Raw genomic sequence first — 12,012 nt, 5'->3', positions numbered from 1 at the left:
TCACATGTATAAATTAAATTTTAAAATATATTCAAATAGAAAATTATTTATATTTTTACTGTATTTTTCACCAAATAAATGCAGCCTTGGAGAACATAAGAATGATAATAGATAGCTGTTCACAGATGAACGTTATGTCACCCAATTAATTAATATTCATGAGTCAATCTGATAAGGTAATGTGTTTCCCCACTTTTCATATTGTTCCGACATCCTTCCATATAACATAAATGAGTACATTTGAATAATACTGTATTAAGGATTTATAATAATAATATATATAGTTACAGATTTTGATAATCAATAATGGACCAGATCAGGATTCTGTTCCATCAGTACTTTGAAATACACAGATAAAACATCTAAATTTAAAGGTTGTTGTCTGGGACAGGACACAGCTTTGGTGAGCCCATCTTCACGGCTGCGGTTGAGAGAGGAAGAACGGACACATGATGTGTGTTTAAGTGTTTGCACATGCTTACACATGAGAATCTCATATTCAGATGAAACGAATATAGACTTACACATGAAATCCTGAAACCAGCGTTCTGACCGGTTAACCAGACAGGATGTCCACTCCCTCAGGGTCACCTTCTTATTCTTGTTCTTGTCACATGACCTGCACACACATACCGAATTGTTGAATTCTACAAGTGCACCTTGTAGGTTTGCCTCTATCTCGTTTTTGATTTCTCCATCCCTCTACGTCTCTCTCCGCAGCTATCAGCCGTAAAGGACACCACTCACATTAGAACAGTAGGAAGGCAATAAGCATTCACAGCTCTGAATGAGAGAGAGACAGATCAAGTGGATGAGTGAGAGAGGAGAGAGATTGAAAGAGGATGGGAGAGAGAGGGGTGGGTGACATCCTGAAGGCATGTGTACTATAATCAGAGGGATGCTGGGGAGGGTTTGCAGTAATATTATGCAAATACAGAGAAGGTCAGACAGGAGAAAACACCACAAAATCACAGTGGAGGATGATTGTCTATAGGCACTGGTGTCATTTTCTTTGTGTGTGTTACTGGAAGAATCTTTGAGCGCAGTGCTCCAGTGGCATCCGCTTATAGTGAAGCTTTCTCAGATCTCTCCTGCTTAACTTCCCATCCCTGTTACGATCCAACAGAACAAACCTCCTCTAAAAGAGAAAGGGAGAGAAGAAGAGAACATGTGAGACAAAAGAAAAAAGATCAGGACTTTATTCTTTTATCACAAATTCACAACTGAATTTTAAAGAAGGTCACCTATTCCACAAGCTGGGATATTTGGTGCCTGATTAGAAATAGTAGAAAATCACATTGAATTGTATTTATTCTCAATTAATATTTGTTTTAAATCCTCATTTATTTACCTCATTATATTACTGAAGCTAAATGATCATTAAGCCTTTGATTAGCAAGCATACTGGCTAAGTGGTTCAGAAAAGAGCTGCATCCCACATGATGTACAGTAGGCTACTATAGACTGCTTACTAACACTAACACTGTGTGGAATTGTATTTAAAAGTACAGGGCTTCTCTATCGTTTGCTTGAACTCTGCCTGCTCTAACACACCCAAGGAGGCTGCCATTAAACGCTCAACCTGCTCTGACCCGACCACCGCGGTAATCCCTGGACCCCTGCCTACTCTGACACGACCTCAGAGGTCAACAATGAACTTTCTGTCTGCCCTTACACGACCATGGAGGTCGAGCATGAAGTCATCTATGAACTCTCTGCTTGTCCTGTATTGGCCAAGGAGGTGCTCTAAGCACCCTGCAACAGCCACAGAGGCCATTTGTAACCTCTCTGTGCTCTCTAAAACATTTCCGCCTGCTCCATCGTAGTGGTCTTCTGCTCCACCATGGTGGTCTCTAGCTCTGCCTGATCTGCCGTGGTGGTCTTCTGCTCCACCATGGGGATCTTCAGACCTGTCTGTTTTGCTGTGGTGGTTATTTGCTCCGGTGTGGGGATCTTCAGACCCTTCAACTCTGCTGTTGTGGTCTTTTGCTCTGCTGAGATGGTCTTCAGTCCTGTCAGCTCCGTTCAGCCACCCTGCTGGATCCACCCTGGCCATCTGTTTTGCGGCTACACCCAGGCTCTCTGACCCTCCTAAGTCTCCAGTTCCAACACACTGGCCTGCCCCTCCGTCACTCCCCCTGTTCCACCTTCACCAATTGCCTTCCTAGCCTGTGTCTGGATTTATCAGTTTTGCTTAGATTTTCATTTATGTTTGTTTGAAAAAATATCTGCTGCATCTGGATCCTACTCTCATTCCTCTGAAACAGCCACCGTTATGTTTTCCATTTGAGGGGTTTTAAAGTCACATTATATGTTGCTGTTAGCTTTAGCATGATAAACCCCTCTCTTTCCACTGCTTAGGGTAACCTTGAATTGATCTTTCTTTTGGAACTCAATACAGCATAGTTTTAGGGTTCCCATTTAATCATTTAAAGATAATCAAAGAGCAAATGATCATTATTGTCTATTTATAGGAGTTCTTCACATTAAAGGTATAATTTTTCAGTCTTTGTTTTCTCTGGAGACCTGCATAGATGGGGACGGTTAGTGCTGATCTACAATAACCAAGACACTTTTGACTCGACGCATTTTTAAAGCATCACACATACACACAATATTTACCACAACTGCATCATTATTTGAGTAGTGTGTATGGTAAGCAAAAAGCATGTATGCAGTATGTGCTATGATATAAGGGTGGCATTTTTGTGTGTGTAACCTGTGCGAGCTGGGTTCGCTCTGTGTGTGTGAGGCAGCTTTGCGAGGGAGCCGCTGGTGTGTATCTCTCGCCCATTCTGCTGAGGAGTAAGAACCAGTCCAGCAGACGGTACGGGAACTGACCGAACTCTTCTTGAGAACACTCTGCCCTGCTCACTGACAGAGAAACCACATCACGATTCATAAATGTGCATTTAAGTATAATGAAACTGAAATGAAAGAAGTTTTTGCGTGTGTGATTTTCTACCCAGACAAACTCCACTATGTGCCTTGCCAATGCGCCGTTTTTTGCGGCAGGCCTCCTTGTGAAGCAGACACTCGTTGCTGTACGTCTTCCCTAAAACGCTGCACACTGGTGCCCCCTGCCTGTCGCAAACAACACATACAAACACAAATACCCAGCAGACAATAATGCTAAATGCATATAATAAAATGCTACTAACTATAATTGTGCAAAAAAGAAGCTTATTTTGTAAAAGGAACGAGAAAATGCTCTTCATATCTTTTTGTTGTTGACATCACAGGCTGTGCGTCATTTCAAACTGCAGTATTTTGGCATTACTTCATCTGTCACTCACATGAAGCAGCCAAATTAGACAGATGCCAACATGGACATGCTGTGTGTCATTAAAAACTTGAATATAACTACACAAGATAAAAGGAAATACAGACTCCATTAAATTCCCTCGCATTGAGGATAAAAATAGTTTGTGCCTAGACTACCTCAATGTTTTTTTTTGAGCAGTGAATTACTGGCATGAAACCAAGAGACATTTAGAAACCAAGAGACATTTAGAAACCAAAACTTGATTCAAGTTAATTCAAGGTACAGTAATATGAATTTCAACATTTGCGTTTAAGGACATTTTGATTACTTTTGTATGATAACTAGTTTTGTTGGATTACCACTTAATATAGAAAGAAGTAAAGCTTGTTATAATCAATTTATCTTAAAACTGTTTATTTGATTATTATAAGATGTTAATCAACTGTCTATCAACCTGTGAAAAACTATATGTTATAATGTAATGTTATAATATTTTTTTAAATGAATCTCTTTCTTGAGTTGTAAAGCGATATTTGTGGTGTGTTACAGCCCTTATGCACATCTTTTCTTTTCCTGCATGTGGCCTTTATCTGCATTATAGACTAAGTGCACACAGAGTGAATATTCCAGTAGTTAAATGTCTGGGCTGCATGCTGGTTTGATTCCAAGAAGTCTGTGAGCCGTAAGGAGTGTCTTACGTCATTATTCTGTTCTTAATCATGACACTCTGAGCCTCACTGTTCATGCCGCTGGCTCACTGTAAGTAGCTTGGCATTGAAATCAGCTCAGGTGTCTTGGAAAATTGTTATTAATTTGTCGGTGTGTGTGTCTTACCGTGGGCAGGTCTTTGGACACACACATTTAGGGGCGAGAACTCCCCCCTCCTTTACTACTTGGCACCAGGAACCAATAGGACTGTGACATTTCAACAACTGGCACAGTGATTCTAGGGAGAAAAAAAAATAGAGATGAAAATAGAATGAGAGAATGAGTTTAATAGTAAAAAAGAGAAAGCAATAATGGACAAAAAGTAGTGCCATTAAATTACTGTCTCACCCGGATCCACTCTGCCCAAATACGGCCTCAACTTTTCTTCAGCCTGCCTTTGTTTACGCTGAGCTCTTCCACCCTTACACACACACACACACACACACACACACACACACACACACACACACACACACACACACACACACACACACACACACACACACAAATAAGGTCATTCACATGGGATGCATTCTGTAATATTGTTACATTTCTAGTGTAAAAATGTGCTAGAAGGACATTTTTTGATACACTAAACCATTTTCAATTTTTAAAAGAAGTCATGCTGCCAAGACTGCATGTATTTGATCAAAAATACAGTAATATTGTGAAATATTAGAACTATTATAGTACCTGTAATATTATATTATATTATATTATTATTTTCTATTTGAATATATTTTAAAACATAATTTATTCCTGTGATGGCAAAGCTGAATTTTCAACATCATTACTCCAGTCTTCAGTGTCACATGATCCTTCAGAAATCATTCTAATATTCTGATTTGCTGCTCAAGAATCATTCCTTCTTGTTATCAATGTTGAAAACAGTTGTACTGCTTAATATTTTTGTGGAAACCTAAATACTTTTTTTTTTTTTCATTGATGAAACAGATTTTATTTTATTTGATCTTTATCAAACTTATAATCAATTTAAAGAGTATTGCTGACACTAAACTTTTAAACGTTATAGATGTATCTTGGTGTTAGTGTGTTACACTCTGAGCATTTTTAGGATGCACATTTTAAGACTCTGTGTCAAGTTAAAAAAGTTCAATTTTTCAAACCTCATCAAATCTTGAGAACATGTGAATGGCCCTTAAAGATATAAACTGTAAAACAATGAATGTCAACCACAAATAGTTCAAGAAAATACCCCTCTACAAGGGGGGCTGGACCACCCAATCATGGTCTTGGTCCAAAAAAAAAAAAAAATCTATTACATTCACTGCCTTTGTAGTAAACAAAAATGAGCTGTAATTTATTTTTCAATTATGTTAAGTGCTTTTCTTGATCTTTGAGTTTCAAATATATGAGAGATTTACTGAGCATGTTTAGGACTCAGACTTGATGGATGAGTGTCATATTGCAAAAGCATGTGTGCAGAAATACTCTTTAAAGAGAGAGAGAGAGAGAGAGAGAGAGAGAGATGTAAAGAAGAACGAGAGAGAAAGAGTGGAACGTGTACATTTACAGCAGTCTGTTAACCATTACAGCACAGTAAGTGTGAAAGCTTTTAGATTTTTTACAGACTTAGGCTGCTCCGTTCACTCACTTTTAAACTCTATACCTTTATCTCTTTCACATTTAACTCTTCAACCTTTAACTCTTTCAAAATTACCTCTTTTGTATACAGATAGTATCCTATAATAAACTTTATATAAACTTTCAGAATAAAACAAGTCCTAGAAAAATGAATAAATAAATACAGTAACAAATTGCATTATTATAGTTTAAAGGTGCCCTAGAATTAAAAATTTAATTTACCTTGTCATAGTTGAATAACAAGAGTTCAGTACATGGAAATGACATACAGTGAGTTTCAAACTCCATTGTTTCCTACTTCTTATGTAAATCTCATTTGTTTAAAAGACCTCTGAAGAACAGGCGAATCTCAACATAACACCGACTGTTACGTAACAGTCATGGTGTACGCCCCCAATATTTGCATATGCCAGCCCATGTTCCCAACATTATGAAAGGAATTACACAAGGGCAGGCAGTATTAACGTCTGGATCTGAGCAGCTGAATCATCAGACTAGGTAAGCAAGCAATAACAACAGCGAAAAATGGCAGATGGAGCAATAATAACTGACATGATCCATGATATCATGATATTTTTAGTGATATTTGTAAATTGTCTTTCTAAATGTTTCGTTAGCATGTTGCTAATGTAGGCTACTGTTGGTTAAAGTTACCATCGTTTCTTACTGTATTCACGGAGACAAGAGCAGTCGCTGTTTTCATTTTTAAACACTTGTAGTCTGTATAATTTATAAACACAACTTCATTCTTTATAAATCTCTCCAACAGTGTGTAATGTTAGCTTTAGCCACGGAGCAACTCATTCAGAATCAAATATAAACACCCAAATAAATACCATACTCACATGACCCGAAGCATGCATGCAGCATACATGACGAACATCTTGTAAAGATCCATTTAAGGGTTTTATTAGCTGTGTGAACTTTGTAAATGCACTGTATTATAGAGTCATGAGCTCGATGGGCAGAGAGCATGAGATTTAAAGGGCCAGCAGCCCCTGAATCGGTGCATAGTTAATGATGCCCTAAAATAGGCAGTTAAAAAAATTAATTTAAAAACATCTATGGGGTATTTTGAGCTGAAACTTCACAGACACATTCAGGGGACACCTTAGACTTATATTACATCTTGTAAAAAAAACGTTCGATGACACCTTTAATATAGTTAATTATTACAAGTTTGCGTAAAATTCTGAGTTCGCATTTCACTGTTTTTACATTTACACTCTTTTTTTGTGTGATACTGCACAACATATGTAGGACTACAATATAATTTTACATTAATTTGACAATTTGAACATCAAAATCTTTAATCTTTAATTTGACTTCTACACCTACAAATGCTTGTTCGATTCATGTAGTTAAATATCACGCTAAAATAAATTATTAAATTGACAAACATAAATATTTAATGCTGTAAGATATTGTTAAATAGAACAATAAAATGATCATTTTAATAAATGTCAATTTTAAATCACATTTCAAAAAATGCATTTGCCAGTTGCTTATCATATTTAAAATATGAGCGCATTAGCAACATGTTCCATATCAACTATAAACCACTTACCATGACAACACCAAGGTGAAAGGCCATTGACAAGAACAACAGATGACAGAGCAGGTGCATGGCTCACAGAAGGATGTTTATGGATCTGAAACATGTGTTCAACAGGTGACTTTTAAAGTTCAAGATCTCAAAAAATCTCACCCAGAATGCACTCAGACGTATAAAGTGTGTTTCTCTGAACTAAAACTTCTCCGTATGAGTACAGGGGAATGAGGACTGTGTTTAAAAATTAATTATTCTCTCCCAGAGATTTGAATCTTCTTGAGGACATCCTGAGAGACGTACTTCATTTCATCAAGAAAACACAGGACTAATGAACACTGCACACAATACATACAGTAAAAACAATATCCATGTATAAAGATCTACACTATCCTATCAACCTGATATGTAAAAAAACAAAAAAACAAAACAAAAACAAAAGCAAGATCATACTTATAAATGTTGAGACAACTGTCCTCGAAGCACTTCTCTTGATCAAAGCTGATTCCGTCTGATCGCTCTTCTCTTTAAACAACTCACAGTATTGTGTATAAGCCCCGGAGTGCTCATTAGAAGTGTGTGTGTGTGTGTGTGTGTGTGTAGAATGTAGTGGCCCCATCACTGGGAAGTCATTAGTGTATGTTACGGCTCAGAGCAGATAGAGTTACGCTAACAGAGCAGTCGTACTGACAGAATCACAGTTTCATTTCTTTGCTATTTCTTTTAATTGGTGTTGAAATTCTTACCAGTCTCTCCTCTCTTATGATCTTTCTTTCAGTGCCTTTTTTAATCACTTTGTCTCCTTCCTCTTCTCTTCTCTCTCCATATTCCCTCTCACACTATCAAACAGACAAATACCTTTCTTTTCCCTCTGCCCCTCCTTCAGGTTGCCCCCCACCCCATTTTCTCTCTTCATTTGATAATCTATTTCTATACCGTCTCATCTTACCTGGCCCTCCACTCCATTTCCTCTCCTGCTTTTTCTGGCTTCACCTGAGAAGTCCTTAATTAGCAATCCATTAGCAGCATGGATGCGCACACACAATCCCACTCACCTCCACTTACACATTGCCTGTGAAAAACATCTAAAGACACCATGAAAACCTGAACTCTCTCTTTTCTCTCCTCCTACTCTGTACTGCATTCTTCCATCTGTTTTTTTGGCCTGTAAATCTTTTTGTCTGTGGAGTAATGCCAAGCTCAATGAGAACCAGAGCCCTCTTACTCTCTCTTTATCTCTTTCTCTCTCTCACACACACATATGTAAACATACAAAATCGAGGGCATTGGGCCGGATGGCATGAGTCTAAAACTACGCTTTGGATTTTTTTTTTTTTAAATGGTTGTGTATGTACTGTCATAATAATCGACAAATCTTCACACTGAGTCACAGAAAACTTCATATGATCATGTTTTTCCATGCGTAAAGCTTTTGCAGGTGCTGATGTGTTTATTTCAAAGACGTTTGATTATAGTCACAGGCAAATACATAAATAATGTCCTCTGTGGTGTCCTGCAGCCTTACATATCTGACCTCTGTGCCCTTTGACCTTAACATGAATCACTTCGGCAGGACAGTTTGTTTTCCATTCATCACTTTTGCTTTTGTTTTTGTCACATTGGTGAGAGATCTGCCAAATGTTGATTCATATGTTATTCATTTAGCATAAACAGGAAACAAGCACACCCATTATGCGCTGCACTAGAGCACAAGCAGTTGTTTGATGGCGCCATCTGGTGTTCACAGTATAAAGTGTTAGTAAAACTGAGACGTCAAGTCAAGTCACAGTTATTTATATAGCACTTTATACAATACATATTATTTCAAAGCAGCCTCACAGCAATAAACAGGAAAATGACAGTGTTGATGTTTTTTCCCCTTGGAGAAACTAGTAATTTTGTTATATTTTTGCAAATAATGTTTTGAATCAGTATATGCTGTGAATATAAAACTACAAAGGGCAGGGATTGAAATGACTTATGACATATTTAATATATAAAAGTATATTTAATATTCTAAAAAATATGATCATATTATATCAGTATATTTCATAACCTTATCTGCAAATAGGTGCGCACTGCGCAGGCATCCACCCAGTGTTAATTTCGTTGACGAATAATTTTCGTCATAATTTTCGTCAACGACATTTTTTCACGGACGAAAACGAGACGATGACTAAATAAAAATGCGTTTTGAATGACTAAAACTATGACTAAAATCTACTCTAATTTTCGTCAACGAATAAAAACGAGACGAAAATGAAAGAGAGGGACGATTTGGGGAGATATCCAGTCAGGACTGCTGTCCTGTGTGGAAGATGCGCACATTTGAACTGTAATGTGCTGATCTAACCGCGGGAAACGCGGCGCTGTTGCGCGCTCTACAGGCTCGTGCAGCAGCACATCTGACTGCTGCGCAATTAATGAATAGCGCACATTTATGCCATCCGATTGCTTATAAGCTAATGTTGATGAATTATGACAATGTTTACTACACGATGTTTATATGGTAGCATGTTTTAGACGGTTGAAAGAATGCATATTTATCTCCCTCATGAGCAGCCTGCTACAGTGCAGACTGCAGACATTTCAGAATAAGAGTCACGGTGTATTTCGGGATGGTTTATAATTATTATTTTTTTCCTGGTCATTATTGTTATTTTGTTTAAACAATAAACTGTATTTAATTTATTTTCTGTTTAATTCATAGTAAACTACTGTATCTTCTGTCACAGGAAGGAAAGACTAAGAACATTATTTGACACATTATTCAATATATTTTACAAGTATTATAGTTATTAAAGTAGTTATTATAGTTAACTAAACCTAAAACCAAAGAAATCTTCATTACTTTAAATAAACATTAACTGAAATAAAAGATAAATATATAAAAATGTAAACTTATAAAAATGTAAACTTAATAGTTTCTAAGCTTTAGCTTAACCTGAGGTATTAAAATAAACAAAAAATAAAAAGTTATAGACATTTAAAAGCAAAAAACTAAAAGACATAATAAATTACTAAAACTTTTAACTAAAATTACAATGAAAGCAGGAAAAACTAAAAATCAAATCTAATTTTTTTTTTTTTAAATGAAATCTATAATAGTAGCCTACCTCAATGATAAGTGTGTCAATCCCTGAAAAGTACTGAATTTTGCTCTTTCACGTGTTTTTGCACTTGAATGGTCAAAAACCGTCCGCTTTGGTGAGCAAAGTACAGTTGGGTGAACATAAACAGTTTGGGGAATATCAGATGTACCTATATCAGTGTATTGGATCTGTGGAAGCATTTTTATTGGAAATGCTTAATGCTTACAATTTAACTAAATTAGATTTTAGTCGACTAATTCTACTGTAGATTTAGTCGACTAAAATCTTATGATATTTAGTCGACTAAAACTAGACTAAAACTAAAACAATTTCCAATGACTAAAATATGACTAAAACTAAATGGCATTTTAGTCAAAAGACTATGACTAAAACTAAATCAAAATTTGCTGTCAAAATTAACACTGCATCCACCGAAGCTCAAGTGTAGTTTTTTGGCAGGACAAATGCTGTAGTGCTTTCTCTTGCTAAAGATGTTGGCAGCAATTCTCTTTTATACTTTCACAATCTCAGGCTGTTTGAAAGGCTGAAATCTCTAAGGTTTTTGAGCAGATGAAATTTTAATAGCTGGAGCTGAGAGCTTTTCCCAGTCTATCAAGGAGAAAGAAAAACGTGCTGAACCATGTGTGTAGTAGTGGAGACAAGAGTACCTTGTTGCAATATGCACAAGTACAATGGAATTGTTAAACATGCTAATCCTTAGTGGCACAAAAATCACCAGACACCACTACCATACTGTGTACAAGCAGTATGGCAGACAGACAACATGATGCATGAAGTATTAAAGTGGTGATGTAACAGAAGTAGTGACATCTTTACTTCGTACTGTGACTCCAAGTGAAACTTTACGGTGAGGACTTGGTTCTATCCATCAGTTGTTGATTAAATGGAGGCTGATTTGAATGAGAGCTTGCAACAATTACAAAAAATAGAAACGTTTTTTTTTTGTGCAGATGGCTACATTGTCACACTGATTCCCATTCACACGGATCTGTGAAAACGTCTAAATCGCTGTATTATGCATGCCAGGCCAGTAGTTGGCGATGTCACTTGGTAAAGAAAGCATCTACGCACATAGGCCTATGCTTTATTTCACAGAGCACTCACACCAAAAGCACATGCCCATTGACTAAACACATAATGCGCATGTGTATGTCACCGTTTTCACAGATTCGCGTTTTTGTAGTTTACACAAAAACAATGAAGTTATTGTTTTCAAAAATTGCACTTTGAAACCAGTTTTTAAAAGCTTGCATTGCATAAGGGTACATTTACACGAGAATTATGTACTATAAAAACGGAAATGTTTTCCTTTGCGTTTTTTGTGTTCAAGGGACAGCGTTACCAAATTAACCAGTTCACAAGGAACTGCGAAAACGATTAAAAACGCTGTATTATGCATGCCAGGCCAGTAGTTGGCGATGTCACTTTGTAAAGAAAAACTAGGCGCCTATTTCTAAGCGCCTAGACTGAATACATAATATGCGCATGACGTCACCATTTTCAGAAATTCGCTTTTTTTGTCATTTACACATCAGTGACAATAATGGTATCATTTTCAGAAACTTGCACTTTGAAACCAGATTTCAAAAGATTGCGTTTTCATGCCCCAAAAATGAACGTCCAAAACGCATAAAAAGTTTTTAATTTTTAGCTAAAAATGGTGTCGTGTAAATGGCCCCTAAATGAGAAGTCCGGCATATGTCACCAGAGAGACTATGTTTCACCAGAAGATCCAGTTATTTTATTTTGATTAAGAATTACATGGTCAAATC

The 12,012-nt window shown here is 36.8% G+C and overlaps 1 protein-coding gene across 1 annotated transcript; it reads right to left on the bottom strand.

Annotated features, from left to right (window-relative positions):
* Positions 1–338: 338 nt before the first annotated feature.
* On the bottom strand, positions 339–7,628 carry sparcl2 (SPARC-like 2). Its single transcript, XM_067366858.1, has 9 exons — positions 7,581–7,628; positions 7,146–7,230; positions 4,322–4,394; positions 4,100–4,211; positions 2,966–3,084; positions 2,720–2,874; positions 1,026–1,138; positions 525–619; positions 339–421 (listed from the first exon to the last, which is right to left on the bottom strand). The coding sequence occupies exons 2-9, from the start codon at positions 7,203–7,205 to the stop codon at positions 369–371; spliced, it is 780 nt and encodes a 259-aa protein (XP_067222959.1). The 5' UTR covers positions 7,206–7,230; positions 7,581–7,628; the 3' UTR covers positions 339–368.
* Between the last annotated feature and the right edge of the window lie 4,384 nt (positions 7,629–12,012).

Source organism: Chanodichthys erythropterus, chromosome 18 (assembly GCF_024489055.1).
Source record: "Chanodichthys erythropterus isolate Z2021 chromosome 18, ASM2448905v1, whole genome shotgun sequence".
NCBI classification, from domain to species: Eukaryota; Metazoa; Chordata; class Actinopteri; order Cypriniformes; family Xenocyprididae; genus Chanodichthys; species Chanodichthys erythropterus.
Note: the sequence above shows the minus strand (reverse complement) of the source record. Positions and strands in the feature narration are given on the sequence as shown.